We start from the raw sequence: 18,890 nt of genomic DNA on the forward strand, positions 1-18,890 counted from the left end.
ACTAAAGAACTACAGCGTCCTCCAATAATACTTGCAGCCATAGTAAACATGAGCAAAGTAAGCTGTGGAGAAATGTCTTTATTGTTTAACCTTTTGATCTTTTGCTCAAAATATTTAAAAGATTAAAATAACTGAGACATTTGAGTTTGTTTGTGTGGCTTTCCGACTCCAAGACCTTATTATTGTCTCCATATCTCCAGCTGTGTTACTTAAAGATTTTTTGGGCCACTCAAATCGTCTTCCTTGCAGACTAGACGTGTTCACTTTTAGTTGCCTAAAGTTTCTTAATTACCTGGTGGTGGAAATGAGTTTGTACTAATTTGTCAAGCTTAACAATCTTTGGTCACAGCTGTGTTTCTGGTCTTATACATAGTGATGAATGACGTTTGTTTCCTGTTATTAATAGCTTAACTGGGTTAACAGTACTGTTCCTCATCACCAATGTGTTCTAATAAATGTTAAAAATTCATGGGAATATACTTGAAAAATATTTTGAATTCATTTGGGTGCCCATAATTATGACATAAATATGTTTTTTGATTAAAAATCACATTTGTCTGTAATTTGTTCCCAGTGAGTTAATAATTCAAGTACAAAATCAAAAGGTGAAACAATTAAGACATTTTTCAGAGTCTTCTTTGCTCATTAGCAAGGGTGCCAATATATAAACAATCCAATGCAAAATTCACATGCTTCTAGATTTAGATTATGGCTGACATGTCGGTCACAGATGCCACAATTAAAATAAAAGTCATGGCAAACCTGAAAAAATGTTCAAGGTTCAGCATAGTATAATACCAATAGCAAACACACATGTATGGAATCAGTTGTTGTCAATATCCTGATGGTTATGGATCAGATGTGCATTGTTGGTTCATGTTGATTAGATGTCTTTTCTGTTATTGTTGATTAACCTACAATGCTGATTAAGTTATTATATGTCTGTGTACCGTCAGCTAACAATTAGATTCATTTGACTATGACTGATTAAAAGTCATCAAAACAACAGCAATAGACTTGAGCAACGTCCACCTTCCCTCAGCAGCCAAAGCTGTGACTTGTTTTGTGCACGTACTGTATGGAGGTATTAATATGCTGATTATCCTCATGACCTTTTGCTTAAGATGGATGCGAGGCCTTTATATAGATATGAACTTTAAATAAACAAAGGGATTATAGGTATTTTATGATAAGACTCTGTATCGTTGCTCCATCAAGGCTGGCATTTTTCAGTTGTTTTAGGAGTATTTACAATTCACCAAGTCTATTTGAAATGCAATATCAGAAATATGAAGATTCTTTTTCTTCTTAAAAGAAAGACAGTTGAGTGGAAGACTAATAGTTCAATAAGATCATTTATCATTAATCATTTAAATTTAATTTAATTTTAGTTTATATATTTGGTTTAGTAAGTGTATAAAGAGTCTTTCAGAAAAAGATTGACATATTTTATGTAATTTATGTTTTTATTTATTGAAATTATTTTAGTATACGCATAATTTTATACAGTACTTGCAATTCAGGAAAAGATAAATTTTATGATGGATCACATATGTTTTAAATTTTATTAAATTCTATGCTTTTATTTAAGAATTTACTACATATTTTAATACTTTTAACTGTATTTTTAATATTGTTTACTTTAGTAAATGGTTTTAATCTATTACATTTATTTTAGTATATTTTATATGCATACAGTGCATATTCACTGCTCTTCACTTTTTCTATATTCCAAAATGGATGATGCTACAAACTTGCACACCTTATTTGGGCAGTTTTTCCCATTCTTCTTTGCACTACCTCTCAAGCTTCGGAAGATTGGATGGGGGAGCATTCGTTCACAGAATTTTTTTTAGATTTTTCTATAGATGTTCAATTGGGTTCAGATCTGGGCTCTGGCTGGGCCACTCATAGACATTCACGGAGTTGTCCCTTAGCCACTACTTTGTATTCTTGGCTGTGTGCTTAAAGGATTAGTTCACCCAAAAATGAAAATCCTGTTTTTAAATAGTCACTCTCATGTAATTCTAATACATTTAGTCCTTCATTCATCTTTGAAAGCACAAATGGGGTATATCCCGAAGCATGCTAATAGGACTTTTAATTTGCCATTAACCTAGGTTAAGCGATTCCGGCGAATTGAATGCCAATGCAAAATCCGGTGCGTTTAAGGTCTGTTTTCTTTAAAAATCAGCGATCTCCACTCGCTGAGTGATAGCCGATTTAAAGTGGGTCTCAGATTGTACAAGAAGCACTGCATTAAATTACATTTCCCCCGCCATATCTTTATTGTATGAGCATTTATTTTACCCCAGTATATTCAATGGAGCTTCTGCGTTAGCCTGCCGATTGTGACGAGCGCATGCGAGTAAACAGCTTTTTGTCTCGTTTTACGCTTGAGTAACTAAATAAATGCTAAAGTTTATTTAACTGAATGTATTTTAATGACATTACAACATCGATGCTGTATAAGGAACCGTATAAAATGAGAAAAAAGTTCACAATAACAGGTCACCGGAAGTGTATCAGCATGGGAACAGCACTAGCTCAGCATATACCCTATTAAGATATTTTAGCTCCCTCGTCCTCCATAGCCATCAATGTCATGGGATGATCTGAAGTTCAGGTCAGAAGAATGGTCAGGGGAAGTTCAGAAAAGCAACCAAAAACATTATCTAAACATGTGAATTCATTGGTTCTACTGTAATTATACAAACTTCCAAGAACACTTTTGTGTGCCAAGTGCTTAATGATTTTATTCACCTGTGTCTTCCATACAGATCAGGGTGCGCATTTACTACGCATTTAATATGACGTTTGCGTATTGCGCTGCTGACTCTATTTGCAATATGTTGTACTGCCCGTAGTAAACTCACTCTGACCTGAGAAGGGAAAGAGGATATAGTTGAACAAAGTCATTGAAAATCTGGTTTCCTCCAGATAAAGTGTTCAGTCTTTGTTTCATAAGACAAGACCATTTTCTTTTTAATATTGTAATTGATTGCCCCCGGTCACTCAGATCACTCTAGGAAGAATTCCAGGGGTTCCAAATGTCTTCAATTTATGAATAATAAAGGCCACTGTACTCACTGAGAGCTATAATGCTTCTTAAATTTTTATGTACTTTTTTTCAGATCTGACCCTCGATACAATGTCTCTGGATTGTACCAACAATTTCTTGGTCTGTGCTCTAACACTGAAAGTATATACAGTTGAAACCAGAAGTTTACATACACTCAAAAAAAGGAACATAACCATTTTTTTAAAAATGTCTGATGGTAAATCATACTAAATGTTTACTATGTTAGGTCTGTTAGGATTACCTAAATGATTAACATTTGCTAAGTGCCAGAATAATGAGATTTTTAATATAGATTTTTTTTTGCTTTTAAACTGTATAACTTTGGTCAAATGTTTTGGTTATCCTTCCACAAGCTTCTTACAATAGTTTGAAGTAATTTTGACCCATTCCTCCTGACAGAATTGGTGTAACTGAGTCAGATTTGTCTTGCTCGCACAAGCTTTTCAACTGTGTCTACAAATTTTCTACAGGATTAAGAACAGGGCTTTGTGATGGCCACTCCAAAATATTCACTCTGTTGTCCTTAAAGCACATTTTAACTAATTTGGCAGTATGCTTAGGGTCATGGTCTGTTTGGAAGACCCATTTTTGGCCAAGTTTTTATTTCCTGGCTGAGGTCTTGAGATGTTGCTTCAATATTTCTACATAATGTTTTTTCTTCAAGATGCCATATGCTGTGAAGTGGACCAGTCCCTTCTGCAACAAAACAGCCCCACAACATGATGCTGCTGCCCCCATACTTCACAGTTGGGATGGTGTACGGCTTGTAAGCTTTCCCCTTTGTCCTCATGTAACAAAGGTCATTATGGCCAAAAAGTTCAATCCTAGTTCTATCAGCCCACAAGGTAGGTCTCCAAAAATTATTCTTTTTCCCAGTGTAATTTAGCAAATTGTAATCTAGTTTTTTTGTTGATTCTGGCTTGTTGATTTTCCCATGTTGTTTCATAAGGAAGCAGTTTGTTTGAGGTTTTCCTTAAATACTTTTCTACAGTTGTGCCTTTAATTAACTCAAATGTTGTCAGTTAGCCAATCAGAAGCTTCCAAAACCTTGACATCATCATCTGAGCTTTTTCAGAGACATAATAATCTTATTGCATGTAAAATTGACTTTTATAAAAGAGTCAAGCAATTTCTCCAAAATATCTCTCTCATTATTCTGCTATTAAGCATAACAAATAACAAATTTGATAATCATTACCTAACTTACCTATAAGAGAAAAAGTTTAGTCACATTAACATCTGACTTTTTAAAAAAAAAAATAGTTATTTGCCTTCTGATACAGTGTATGTAAACTTTTGGTTTCAACTGCATATATAGCAAAAAATTTAAAACAAACATCTTTAAAGAATGCCAATATGGGGTATTGTTTGCAGAATTATAATTGTTATCAGTTTGCAGTAAGACTTTAACAAAAAAATGTGTTAAAAAATAAAGCGCTGTGAATTCTTTCTGGATGCATTGTAGATTTCATGCAGTACTTCATTTAGTTTTAAATTGAATAACTATTAAGTATATAATTTTCATACAGTACTTGTACTTCATGAAAATATTAACATAATTGACATAATCATATATTTATATTTTATTGCATGCTTCATTTCATTGCGATTTTATTTGAATAAATAGTATTCTTTTATTTATTAATTAACTTTAGTACATTTTTTAAAGAATTTTCATATAGTGTGCACAGATTTTATTTAATTGATTAGTGTATTTATTTTATTGTAGTATAGGTTTGTAAGTATATTTAGATTTGTCATTCAAGATAGATTATCATTTTATTTTTATTTAGTCTATTTTATTGTATTGATATTCTGTTCTATTTTATTTGTATTTTTACTTTTATCTTTTTACATTTTATTATCTGTTACTTTTTGATTTTGTACATTTTAATAAGTGTATATAAAGCATATCCACATTAATTACATGCAAAATGATCCTTTCACAGAACTATAAAACAAAATAAGTAACTCATTTTGAGAATAGTAATGGATGCTTATAATATATTAAATAAATAAAAAATTAAATACATGGCCATTAAGGCACTAAATTAAGTTAGACTATTTCCATTTTTTAGGAAAGCCCTTTCACTTCTCTCATAGTAGCAGTCACATTGAGTAAGAAGACAACTGGGGTGCTGAGATAATCAGCTAGTGGCCTGGTTAAATAGGGCTTAGTAATGAGGAGTGTGTTTTTAATAAGAACTTAAAGAGCTTGCAGCGCAAAGGAACAAGCCAAATGATTGTGCACTACCATTCACATACAGTTATGCTCATATAGATTTACCTCCAAAACTGACACAAGAGCATCTCTTCTCTTCCCCAGGACTCTTAAAAAGTGGTTTAAGAAGGACTTCACTTGGTTTCTTCACTGGGCTCCGGCTTTGATGCTGCAGGTCACCTGATCAGTTTTACTAGAGCAGATCCTGATTCACCTTCAACACTATTAGGAAAACACCTTGCTGATGACAGTTCGATTGGATACGGGTCGCCCCTGCTGCTGCAGGCACCTTTTTTTCTTCACTATCTGAGGATTACATGCTGTAAATTTCAACTTTTTTTTACTTCTAAAAGCTAATCTGAACTCTCAATACCTCCAGTACCTGAACTGGGCTGGAAGATCCCAAGATGAGCGTCAAAAAAGAAGATGTGGAGAAGTTCCTGGATGGAAATCCAGATTTCACCAAAACCTACTTTGACAAGAAGCTCAAACCTGGTGCTGTGGCCTCAATCATGCGAGTGCCCGAGTCTAAAGTGGACATGGACAGTTTTAAGGAGATCGTCTCGGTGGAAGAGGGAGCAATTTTCTACGATCTCATCACAGACATGCAGGAGAACGTCAACATGGAGAAGGTGATTTTTAAGATTTTGAAGAGAATCAGCGCTCTGATTCATGCGGACCGCTGCAGTCTCTTCATGTATCGGCAGAGGAACGGCATTGCCGAATTGGCCACACGTCTCTTCAATGTTAATAAAGACTCAGAGCTGGATGATTGCGTGGTAGCTCCAGACTCTGAGATCGTCTTCCCTCTGGACATCGGGATAGTTGGACATGTGGCTCAGACCAAGAAACAAGTCAATGTGAAGGACGTTACACAGGTACACTCTCAGTTCACTTCAATTTAATTGAATTGGATTATTATACATTGTTAGACTGCAGGTATGGTCATATTTTGAAGCTCGAGGCAAATCCTCTTGACATAATCCATTTATTTCAATATGCCATGATGACCCATGAGCAACTTGGAGGATTATTTCACCTGTGGTATTTATACAGTGACCAAATCTCCTTTCAGTAGCTGAAACACACACACATACACACACACACTAACTATTGGGAAGATTGTCTAAGAACGTATTCATTTATTATCTTTTGATTATCATAACTTGAAAGTTTTGTTCACTTTTGTTATTTTCATAAAAAATAATGCTTTTGTAAAAATTAAAAGTCATTTATTTTCTTAACTGTATTTTACAGTATCATTGTTACACTATAAATTCACGCTTAAGGACTGAGTAATACTAATAAATTACATTTACCAGCTGTATGGTTACTAGCTGTTAGGATGATGGGTTAAGGGTTAATTCACTTTCATGCGATTATTATCATGCAAACTGTATTAAATAAAATGTTGCCAGAAAGTTTTCTTTCTATCATACGTAGTGCCTAAAATTAACACTCCCCTAGCTTCAGATGTAAATTGAAATCAGTGTTTTTTACTATTATCACTTGTTAACTCTAACAATGCTTAAAAATGTGATATGGTTTAATGTGATTATCAAATTGCAATATGTAATCTGAAAGCAGCACTGTGTGCTTTCTTTTAAGCCGCTCATGTTCACAGTGTTCTCAGTGTCTGGAACTGGTCACTGTCATTTCAGTGTCACTGGATCGGTTCACAGAAAATTGAGTTTGGTATACTTTTTAAACCCTAACTTGCATCAAACATCTTCACAAAATTTTTAAGAAGGTTGTTATGAAAACCGATGTTACATTCACTTCCTTTCTAAGGGTTCGGAGAGAAAAAACAAAACAAAATAATTAAGATAAATAAATAAAAATATTCAATTTAATTTGTTTGAATAAATAATAATAGATCAATGTTTATTGATGTACGTGGAGAGTCTCCTTTTTCTCCATCCCAGCATACTTTCACTCTACTTAAGATATAAGTAAAAAGAAAAATGTTGTCTTTTATTCACGGCTTAACAGAGGTAATTTTTTTTTTTTTCCAGAAAGGGTAAACGAAAAAAAGAAATACTTAAATAAAAAACTTGCTTAGACAAAATTGTCAGGAGAGGGTAAGACCAAAATAACAAACAAAACAAAAGCTTCATAAATAGTTAATAAGTCCTAAATTTCCTAATACAAAAAAAATAAATAAATCAATGACAATGCTCTTACCCAACTCCCTGACTAAACCCTGAACAGGAGAAAACTTAAAAGGGGATCAACCTTTTGGCACTTGTTTCCATACAAGGGTAATGTTAACTCTTTCACATAAAGTTACACGTCTTTCTTATTTACGATACAATCTCACAATATCACAAATTCACGTTTTAGATAGCACACTATATCACTGGAATAGCGAAAACAGGGACTCTCTCCATGCTTTGCTGCTCTGCCTCTTAATAAAGCTTGTACACTTTATCAACAGAAACAGATCCGACTTGTTTTGAGTAGAAGCAGGTGCGACTGGTTTGGAGCGCTGCTCAATAAGATAGAGAGAGAGACAGAGAGAGAAAGATAAATAAAACAAAAGGGGAGAACAATAAACTGCCACTCACACCAACAACTTATTACCCAAATACATCACAGGACGTAACAAACAACAACTACCATATGTTGTAATAATTATGATAATGATTATAACATATATATATATATATATATATATATATACATAGCTCTGAGAATGTGTTCTCTGATTAAAATATTGTGAATAATTAACGTCATTAGAAAACAACTTTGAATCCAAGTGAAATAGTTATTTCCTGACCCATACATTTGACCTAATTAAAGACAAGTATAAATACTTTTTTAGTAAGCGTTTATAATAGTTAAATGCACAACATTGTTTGTAAAATGTATAACAAGGCTGACTTTGTTTTCGCTGTAGGACAGTCACTTCAGCACATTCGTTGATGAGCTTACTGAATACACCACACACAACCTCCTGGCTGCGCCTATTATGAATGGAAAAGATGTAGTAGCTGTGATCATGGCTGTCAACAAGACCACCGGACCCCATTTCACAGATGAGGATATGGATGTAAGTGTGTATTGGTGTTAAATAGCTTAGAATAATATAATTATACAATTATTATTTTTTGTATTATTATGTTTTATCTATATTATGTATATTTTTATGTATATTATGTATGGATGCTAATGTATTTAGGGTTATAGTTACAATTACAAAAAACTAAAAACAGAACACTAATTTTGTTATTTGAAATCAAATAAATATCCATCGTAAAAGTAGAAAGTTAATTTTATTTGATCTAATTAATTGTCAAGAAATAAATATAATTTTCTTTGCATTAAGTTCATCTATACTTATAAGTATTTATGGATTTATGTATTTAAAATACATTCAATAAGAATGGTAAATCATACTTGGCATTTAGATGCCGTTTCCTCTAATGTGTTTTGTAAAGTTTTGTTACGGTGTTCACACTGCGATTGAAAACACACTTTGTTTTGAAAACACTGAATACCCCAATTTAGTGTGGAAAGTTTGTATGAAGACAAACTAAAACAGAAGGTTTCAGACATAGTCCCTTCAGTCCACAATCACTCTCTGACTGGACAAGCTCCCTGATTCGTCAACCCCTTCTCATATTAACATTATTAACCGGTATAACTACAGATGACGGCAAAATATGCACATGCTCAATGTGTGTGAATGGTCATGTATCATGCGTTTTGCAATGTATAATGTGCAGAGAGATCATTTTTCTGATTATTGTCAATATGGACAAGAATAGTTTTCATTCTTTCTCTCATGACAACTCTCAGAGTTTTAGTATGGTAGTAAATATGTACAGTTGAAGTCAGAATTATTAGCCCCGTGTTTACCCCCCCACCCCCCACCCCCCATTATTAGCGCCATGTTTATTTCAAGACACTTCTATACAGCTTAAAGTGACATTTAAAGGCTTAACTAGTTTAATTAGGTTAACTAGGCAGGTTAGGGTAAGTAAACAAGTTATTGTATAACAATGGTTTGTTCTATTGACTATCGAAAAAATATATAGCTTACAGGGGGTAATAACATTGACCTTAAAATGTTCATTTTTTAAAAATGCAAAAAAATCTTAATAAATAAATATTCCAAAAAATTTAAATTTTTATAAAAAAAATAAAACTGCTTTTATTTTAGCCAAAATAAAACAAATAAGACTTTCTGCAGAAGAAAAAATATTATCAGACATACTGTAAAAATATCCTTGATCTGTTAAACATAATTTGGGAAATATTTAAAAAAGAAAAAATAATTCAAAGTGGGGCTAATAATTCTGACTTCAACTGTATATGGTAATATTGATGTGTTTGGCCTTTAAGGAGTATTTCTGCTATGCTGCTGCTGCTACTTTGATTATTATGGCAGAGCAAGTACAGAGACTTGCTACTGCCAGCATATTCACAGACAGTCAAACACACAGCTGCTGCAAACATAATATGCATGTAACCCCCGTAGCAGATCTACACACAGGTGGAGCTAGGGTGGAGGTGGGTCTCGCAGTGCATAATCCAACACTGAGGCATTTAAAAATTTGAGGAGTAAGCTCATTGGCTGCTAACAGCAACCAATCACCTGTGCCATATAGTTGATGTAGGAGCAGATTAGGCATGACCTATCAGCCTGCTCGTGCATGGGGTTTCATGACAGAACTTGAATAAATGTTATTTTAAAGCAAAAACATACGAGTGTAAGCACAGCCTTAGTAAGATCATGCCATTTCCTTGCATTTTTCAAACTATGTTCTTCTTTCTCCAAGCTTTTTTTAAAGTATCTCAAAGTTGGCTCTCTGAACCTAAAGATTTTTCATCTAAGCTACCTTCACAACTGTGAGACGCGTAAAGGACAGGTGAGTCTGCTGGTGCAAGTGCTACAAATAAATGGAAAAAGAAATGCTTTTTAATGCATTTTTCATATGTCTCTTGCATAGCTACTGTTGTGGTCGGCTAACAAGGTGTTTGAAGAGCTCACAGATATTGAACGACAGTTTCACAAAGCTTTGTACACAGTGCGAGCTTACCTCAACTGTGACAGGTACTCTGTAGGCCTGCTGGACATGACCAAGGAAAAGGTACGTCAATCACTATAATTGCTGAGAGGAAGCCAGACTTCATGCTTAATTTAGTGGCTTCAGTCTGTCCTGTCTCTCTCCTAAAGACTGACCCAGTGGTTGTGTTCGCTTGCAGGAGTTCTTTGATATTTGGCCCGTGCTGATGGGGGAGCAGCCACCTTACTCTGGCCCTGTAACTCCAGACGGAAGAGTAAGCGGCGTTTTTCACTTTTCAAACTGAAGGGATAGTTCAGATGACATGCATTTCTTTCATTTAGTCATTGACTCTTGTCATTTTGTGCATCTGGGTTCCCCCAAATGAAAATAACCAACAATGTCCCCCTTAATAGTTGCAATTTAATTAGGACAATGTCTGCTTCAGAGTGCTCATCAAAATAAATGTTTGAGAAGACCAACCAAATTAAAGTAAGCAGGGTTTGCAGTTTACATAAACAAAGCACAAATTCCAGCATAAAGCATAATTCACATTTTAATAGAGTGAGGTAAAACTGCCATATCAAAACATTTAGTACATGGCATATGTTTTATGATAGAAATGTTAAATGGGCGACTGTAAGGTCCGGTAATGCAAAACTAAATGTATTGTTTATTTAATCAATTTAAGTCCTTACTGGAAAAGATGAAAGAAATTAGAGATATTGGCATACAAATAAATGAAGAGTGAGTAAAGAAATATTTGTTAATATGAGTTTAGATGCAAAGGATTTATTCTTTGCAATAAAACTAATATTACTGAAGATACACATAGGAGCCTGATAAAAAATACTCATTTTAGAGGAAACTTTCAGACGGCATTTAGAGGTTTTTGCATCAAACCTCTTCGATTTAAAATTTGCAAATACACTTTAACAATAAATGTGTTAATTACAGTTACATACTTTGTGATTCACAGCTGATTTCTGTTAGCCTATTTTAATGCGAATTGCATTTTTGCGAATTGCATCTTGATCTCTGCTCTTACCATCTTTGATGTGGAAAATGAACTCACAAATTTTCACAAACTGATTTAGTTGACATTTTTGTACTTTGTATAAATATATAAAAAGAAATCTGTAAAGTAACAGAAAAGTTCTTACAGCTTATTACCTGGTTTTCTACTATAATTTATGAGACCTAACCAGGTAAATAATACAAAACTAATTTGTTTTAAATAAAGTCATCCAAGTGTGGAATGACATGAGGCCATATAAAATCAGTTTTACACATCAATCTTGTTAATTGAACTTTCATATTTAAATAATTTTGTCATGTAATATTCACATACACTAAATTCCAGGACATTCTTTGTAACAGTAAATTTATTTTTATGAATACTTTTTTTTGCATCACATAAATCAAAGGGCAACAAATGAGTAAATGATGACAATTTAATTCATTATTTTTTTAATGAATTGTCCCTTTATGATTTTATATTTTTGTCAATTTTTTTCACTCAGGAAATAATTTTTTACAAAGTTATCGATTATATTTTGCATGGAAAAGAGGACATCAAGGTCATACCGTAAGTTTATCTTTTTTTCTAGTAATTTTCTTCTAACATACTTTATCTAGAATGTGCATTATAAAAACACTGTTTTTACCTTTTTCCCCACAGAAATCCAACTGCAGATCATTGGGCTTTGGCTAGTGGATTACCCACATATGTAGCAGAGAGTGGATTTGTAAGTGATTTCTTTTAATCGACTTGGTGCAAAGTATGATGGACTTTTGAAACGTTGAATGTGTATTTATGCATTTATTGACTGTTTTTTATTGTTTGTTGAAGATTTGCAACATCATGAATGCAGCATCAGAAGAAATGTTCAAGTTTCAGGTATTGTTTTTTGCTATTTTGCTATTTCATGACTCGAGAGTAGTAACACTTTGTGCTTGTGTAGACAGAGGCTCTGGATGATAGTGGATGGACCATCAAGAATGTGCTCTCCTTGCCAATTGTCAACAAAAAAGAAGAAATTGTTGGCGTTGCAACTTTCTACAACAGGAAGGATGGCAAACCATTTGATGAACATGATGAGCAACTTATGGAGGTCAAATTAGTTTCTATGAAGTATCATTTTTCCAATAGTGTTTTTAATATATATATATATATATATATATATATATATATATATATATATATATATATATATATATATATATATATATATAATTATACAATTATGAGGAGATTCCCAACATTACACTTTTACTTGAAGCAAAGAAATATTTGAAAATCCCACAAAAAGTTACAAAACCATGTACAGTTTAACAACATCTCTTGAAACATTGCGATTGACACAATAAAATTAATATAGATATAAAACTCATCTAAAGTTGTTTGTTTTATCTATACAAAATTATTTATTACAAGCTTACTGCTCAATACTGATATGTAATCTCATGTACCATATAGAATTATTTAAAGTGTCTAGGGAACAACAAGTAGTTTGATTAAGGTGTTTACATTCAGAGAGTAGCAATTACAGCGAATCGTTATACTGTAACTGTTATACTGTGCCATAATACTGTAGTGATAATAACGTACTGTAAATTTTTTGACCCTGTAATCATTTTGACTAAGGTATGTCTTTAAAAACTAAGAGTACTGCTGACAATACTAACTTATACATCTGAACAAGCATAAACAAATAACACTGATCACACACTTACCAAATTCGTAGAGACAGGACAATCAACACAAACTGGAACCGCATTCCAGGGGAGAAATTGAAAATCCAGATTTCACCATTTCCAGATGTAAAAAAAAAAGCTCTTGGGTAAAAATTGTTTGTTTTGTCCCGTGTTAGCAGACCAATCCGCAGTTAAATGTGGGCCCAAACGCACCAGAAAATGGAAACAATAGCCCCTTTCACAGATACAGACCTTTTTTGAAAATTTTCTATTTTGAAAATAACGGACGTTATGAACGTGCTGACGTTAGACGTCTGATTTAGCCAATCACAACAGTCAGGCGCATTTACGTCCGCGCGGTTTGTGAGAATAAAAGCCTTTGAATATTTCTCCAGACACATTTAGCTGCTAGAAGTTAGTCAGATCACGTTTATATGTTCTTCTTAATGCCAACTTTGTAAATAATCATCGATGAGATGCTTATGATAAGCCGTTGTTTGTTTACCTTCAAGCTTTGCGTGTGCCTGTGAAACAGCCTGTGAGTGCCTGCACACGCACATATTATGAACATCTCGACATGAGAAAGTGATCCTGCGAAAGTTGTTAACAATATTGATCATCCAGAGAGTTTGTAATTTAGTCAAATGTTTACAAATACAAGCGCAGCCGTTTAAAGCTCATTTGTGGTGAATGATGTCAGAATTTACCGGTATTTTGGAATGGATGTGTGAATGCTCTTTTCCGGAAAATTTCCGTAACGTCCTCGCCTGTGTGAACAGCGCTTTTTTGAAAATACCGGTAAAGTCGTTCCGGAAATTTTCCAGATATTTACCGGTATCACTGTGTGAAATGGGCTATTACCTTTGTTGTGGCACATTTATAAACACAACACTGACAACCCATGTCTCCGAACAATTCTTTTTCCACTTGTTTTAATTACGGTTGGCCACACAACATGGTGTCTCTCTGTCATCTAAAACCTGTAACAGGTGTCATGCAAATTAATGAAGTTGCACCTCATACACAATAGAGCGCGCTGATTGGTTCAAAACAAAGTTTTTCTCATGAATTATTGCTAAAAACTTAAAGGGCCCCATCATACACCCGGCGCAGTGTGGCGCAAGACGCAGCGCAATAGTCTTTTGGTAGTTTCAGCTTGGCACAAGAGTCATTTTGAGGCGTTGCGCTACGCTGTTTAAATAGCAAATGCATTAGCGCTTATTTATGCGCCCATAGGCGTTCTGGTCTAAAAAGAAAGGCGTTCTGAGGCGGACCGCTGGCGCGTTGCTATTTTGAGAAACTATAGTAGATTTTTCATTAGACCAAAACTAACCCGGTCTAAACTCCGGCGCAGAGTTGCGCCTCGTTTATACACTGCTTAATACGCACAAGAGAGCAATAGGCAAATATCTTTACATATGAAAAAAATTTATATTAAGGATATATATATATAGGATATAATAAGGATATATATAGGATATAAATATAAAGGATTAAAATATTACAAAACATATTATTTTCTAGCCTACATAAATATGAAAAATCACTGCTTTTATGCCTTCATCTCGGGAGGCTTTTTCAGTTCATTCATAACAATTTGCTTTTGTATAATGTTATTATTATTAGCATTATTATTTAATATATCCATATTTATATTTGTTTTATTAAAAACAAGCTTAGATTTCCCCACCTGTCAGGTTTTAGACCATATGGGGCATGGCAGTTGTATTTGGAAATAACTCAGTATTTTGACCACACTTGGTCATTATCGTTCATTTATTCATTTGCTAGAAATTAGAACTGAATTTAGAAATAGTTTAGAAACAAATCTTTGCGCTTAACAAACAAAATTAATTATTTATAGGCTAATTGATGTCTGTGTGTAAAGGTTTCCCTATCCAAGAGCGAATGTGAAAGTAGTTTCATTATCTCTCATTCTCACGCAGTAGATGCTCTGTTTAACAGTTTTCTGTTAAAAAACTGTTAACTGTTTGCTTGTGAAATGCTCATTTTTTCCACTTAGACTTACTTTGCGTCCTGTAAATAGCGAATGCGCTCTTGGCGCGACGCAGCTGGGTCTTAAAGGGAATGGGAGATGAGGCTCTAATTGGTTTATTCTCGAAACACACCTATAACTCATTAAGAAAAAAACCTCAACCCTTTTAGCCCATGCGCCTTGGCGCAAATTGAATTTTCCTGTCCGTAAATTAGCAAAAATGTGTTCTGACACGCCCTGAAAGCGTTTGCGCCCTGCGTTTTGCGCTCTGCGCATGGACCGTCAAAATAGAGCCAGAAGACGTCACATTGCACTGTAATGTAGTTTTTTTGCACAAATGTAGTTGAATTAATTCAAACATAAAGATTTGAAAACAGTATATGCAGTAGATGAACAAATTCTATCTGTCTATCTGAACAAGTCTATCTGTCAATATCCCTATGGAGAAAATGAATGCTGTTTTTCTTCTGGAACTCAACTGTTGGACTCTATATATTTATAGAATCACAGAGATGGATTCCCACTGTCTTGTTGGCTCATGAAGCACTATGCTATTGTCTTGACAGGCTTTGACACAGTTTTTAGGCTGGTCGGCTCTCAACACAGACACCTACGACAAAATGAATAAACTGGAGAACAGGAAAGATATTGCCCAGGACATGGTGCTGTACCATGTCAAATGTCGAGATGATGAGATTCAAGATATCCTCGTATGTTCCAAGCGACTTATTTTGTCTCATTTGATTTTGAACTTGTATTTTACTTGTACTGATTATAGTTTTGTTTGTTATTACCTTTGTAGAAAACAAGAGAATATTTTGACAGGGAGCCAAGGGACTGCGAGGAGGAGGAGCTTTTGGAGATTCTGGTACACTGATCTGTTTACTGTTTTATTGTTTTAATAATTAAAGATCTTTAAAAAATTGTAATCAGGTTAATTCTAAATACTTTATATTTTGATGAGATAAAGAAATTTTTCCTTAATGGGAAGCAACATAGCCATATGCTAATTACATATATAGTTGTGCTGTTTCAACTATACTATAAATAAATATACATAAATATTTTTTATTTGGCTGCTTCAATGGGCTGCTTAAAGTAAACTGTCCACCATTTTGTAAGTCAAAGCTGGTCCATGAACTCTGTACGCAATTCAATTCGGCTGCTAAAAGTAAACTGTCCACCTTTTTGTAACAGTCAAAGCTGGTACCTGAACATTGTATGCAATTCAAATGATTCAGCATAGTGCCAATACTTTACTTATTAAAGGTGATACGTTGTCTGACTTTATTTTCGCTTTTTCATACAGAAAAAAGAGCTGCCTGGCCCCAAGAAGTTTGAGATCTACGCTTTCCATTTTTCAGATTTTGACTGCACTGAACTCCAGCTTGTTATGTGTGGCATCCAGATGTACTATGAAGTTGGAGTGGTTAAAAAGTTCCAGGTCCCTCAGGAGGTCCGTTTTCTTATTTCTAAAAATAAAGATAAATGATTTTGTGATGAAATTTCATGTTAACTAGCTGTTGTTGTTTTTTTAAATAAAGGTTTTGGTGAGATTCATGTACTCTGTCAGCAAAGGTTACAGGAGAATCACCTATCACAACTGGCGCCATGGCTTCAATGTTGGACAAACCATGTTCACTTTACTCACGGTAGGACCTGGCTTGTTTTTATGTTTGGAAGATATTTTTATGTTATGTTTTATTTTAAACCATGATTTTGGTGATGCTGTGTTGTATGAGCACTTTTTGTGTTCCAAACTAAATGCGTGTTACATAGATGTACAGGAAAATGCTTAAAAGTCAGACAACAAGATTTTATTTCTATAGGAAATATTTAATATATCAAGCAGGCAGCAGAATAGTGGTAAAATGTTGGTGTAGTTCTAGTTAATACTATTTAATTTATTGAGTGTAGTTCAACAATTGCAAAATTTTTTTTTACTGTTTTTGAACAGGTTTCCCCACACAAACTCGTTCAATTGGTTGATTTAATGTTGATATGCCCCACCTAGTTTGGTTGCTCAACAGATTTTTACATTTTTGCAACTACACACTTTTGACAAACAAATGTCATTAAATCATAATTTTTGTTTGTTTTTATTGAGCCAGACAGGCAAACTGAAGCAGTATTACACGGATTTGGAGGTGATGGCCATGATCACTGCCGGTTTCCTGCACGATATCGACCACAGAGGCACAAATAACCTCTACCAAGTGAAGTCAGTAAACTGCTATAGGTCCTGGTATACTTCAAACGAAATTGAAAAATGAATTGAAAAGATTTTCTAACAAATCTGTCCAAAATTAAGTTTGTTTTGAGTTCATTTCAAAAGTTTAAATCCGCTAATTAAAACAGACTTTCGTTGTATATTTGACTCATTGAACACCTTTGAGCTACCATTGGTCTTTGGCGATTATGCAATTGGTGGGACTCCACCTTCTTTCCCGATTTGTTTATTAATTGTGGTCTGACAGGGGACAAAACAACTACAACTACTACATCTAAAACAACTATATTTGGAAAAAAAACCCACCTTGTCATGCCATGTCTTTTCTATGAGTTTGTGCATACCAGCCATTCAGTGTCTGACTGCAGAAAAAAGAAAACAATGTAAAAAAAGATGTGATTTTCAACAGTCACGCTTCACATGGAGAAGGCTGTTTGACAGATGTTTATACAACTGTTGTTCTCTCTTTTTTGCCACCATTGTTGCGTTTAGTGTTACATGCTAGCAGCGTAACACATTTACAACCCCACCTACTGCAGAATTGGAGTGTTTGAGTGTTATAAAAACAGTATTTAGCATTTAGACATATCTGTTTGCCGTCAAAAAAAAAAAAAAAACTTTGAAGTATACCAGGGCCTTATTGCTACATTTATACTACCATTTTTACTAGTAGTCCTTGTACTGATTATAATTATCATCACATTCGTATGTTTTACGATCAGATCCCAAAATCCTCTAGCCAAGCTGCATGGATCCTCCATTCTAGAAAGGCATCACTTGGAATTTGGCAAATTCCTGTTAGGCGAAGAGGTATGAGCCAGATGCCCAATAAAATAAGCAGCTGCTTATTAGATTTGATACTAACATTTGCTTTATTTTCTGTTAGTCGTTGAACATTTTCCAGAACCTCAACAGAAGACAAACAGAACATGTCTTCCACCTCATTGATATTGCCATTATTGCAACTGACCTTGCCTTGTACTTCAAGTAAGTTCTAACAATATGTAACAATTAATTGTTTTAAGTTTTTAATGCACTGCCTGGCAGGGGTGTCGCCAACAATTTTGGACCCTATGCCCAAATATTTGAAGTGGGCCTGTAAGTGAAAAGCAGGATTGGTGGGGTATTTGGTCGCAAGGAAAATTGTCCATCTAGTCATCCTCTGCCCGTTGCTGGGCCCCTAAATTGCAAGGGCACTCTGTTCCCATTTCCCCCCGCTAGTGACGCCCTTGCTGCCTGCACAAATATCTATAAAGATATCTATAAATACAATATCTATAAAGAGTCTCTGATTGGATCTTCATTTGGAGTGGATAATGTTTTTGGCAACATGCAGCAATTGTGTAGCTTTTTATGTACTCAGCCCAACTTTTTCTCTGCCTAAAAAGAAAGAGGACGATGTTTCAGAAGATTGTGGATCTCTCTGAAACCTATGAAGAAAGAAAGAAATGGATAGACTTCATGTCACTGGAGACAACAAGGAAAGAAATTGTAATGTATGTGTTTCCTTTAAAATCTACAATAAGCATTTTAAGATGATAAATTTTTGGAAAATATACATTTGATGGTTTTTTTATGTTACCAGGGCCATGATGATGACAGCGTGTGATCTCTCAGCTATCACAAAGCCATGGGAGGTGCAGAGCAAGGTAAAA

General features: G+C 34.3%; 1 protein-coding gene across 10 annotated transcripts in view; it reads left to right on the forward strand.

Moving 5' to 3' along the window:
- Positions 1 to 18,890, forward strand: part of pde6b (phosphodiesterase 6B, cGMP-specific, rod, beta) — a 54,218-nt gene that overhangs the window by 28,750 nt on the left and 6,578 nt on the right. For 5 of the 10 annotated variants that reach the window (XM_087301135.1, XM_087301137.1, XM_087301139.1 and 2 more), the window contains 18 exons: positions 5,409 to 6,181; positions 8,203 to 8,355; positions 10,088 to 10,177; positions 10,259 to 10,399; positions 10,515 to 10,589; positions 11,836 to 11,900; positions 11,994 to 12,060; positions 12,165 to 12,212; positions 12,277 to 12,426; positions 15,572 to 15,715; positions 15,808 to 15,873; positions 16,315 to 16,461; positions 16,550 to 16,657; positions 17,117 to 17,226; positions 17,958 to 18,045; positions 18,122 to 18,222; positions 18,624 to 18,731; positions 18,821 to 18,884. In XM_087301135.1, the coding sequence (XP_087157261.1) occupies positions 5,711 to 6,181; positions 8,203 to 8,355; positions 10,088 to 10,177; positions 10,259 to 10,399; positions 10,515 to 10,589; positions 11,836 to 11,900; positions 11,994 to 12,060; positions 12,165 to 12,212; positions 12,277 to 12,426; positions 15,572 to 15,715; positions 15,808 to 15,873; positions 16,315 to 16,461; positions 16,550 to 16,657; positions 17,117 to 17,226; positions 17,958 to 18,045; positions 18,122 to 18,222; positions 18,624 to 18,731; positions 18,821 to 18,884 (2,196 nt within the window). In that variant the 5' untranslated portion in view covers positions 5,409 to 5,710. Of the gene's footprint in view, positions 1 to 3,746; positions 3,928 to 5,193; positions 6,182 to 8,202; positions 8,356 to 10,087; positions 10,178 to 10,258; positions 10,400 to 10,514; positions 10,590 to 11,835; positions 11,901 to 11,993; positions 12,061 to 12,164; positions 12,213 to 12,276; positions 12,427 to 15,571; positions 15,716 to 15,807; positions 15,874 to 16,314; positions 16,462 to 16,549; positions 16,658 to 17,116; positions 17,227 to 17,957; positions 18,046 to 18,121; positions 18,223 to 18,623; positions 18,732 to 18,820; positions 18,885 to 18,890 lie in introns of those variants that run through there. The other 5 variants (XM_087301132.1, XM_087301133.1, XM_087301131.1 and 2 more) reach the window with 3 other exon arrangements.

Source organism: Danio rerio, chromosome 21, assembly GCF_052040795.2.
Source record: "Danio rerio strain M-AB ecotype USA chromosome 21, GRCz13ab, whole genome shotgun sequence".
NCBI classification, from domain to species: domain Eukaryota; kingdom Metazoa; phylum Chordata; class Actinopteri; order Cypriniformes; family Danionidae; genus Danio; species Danio rerio.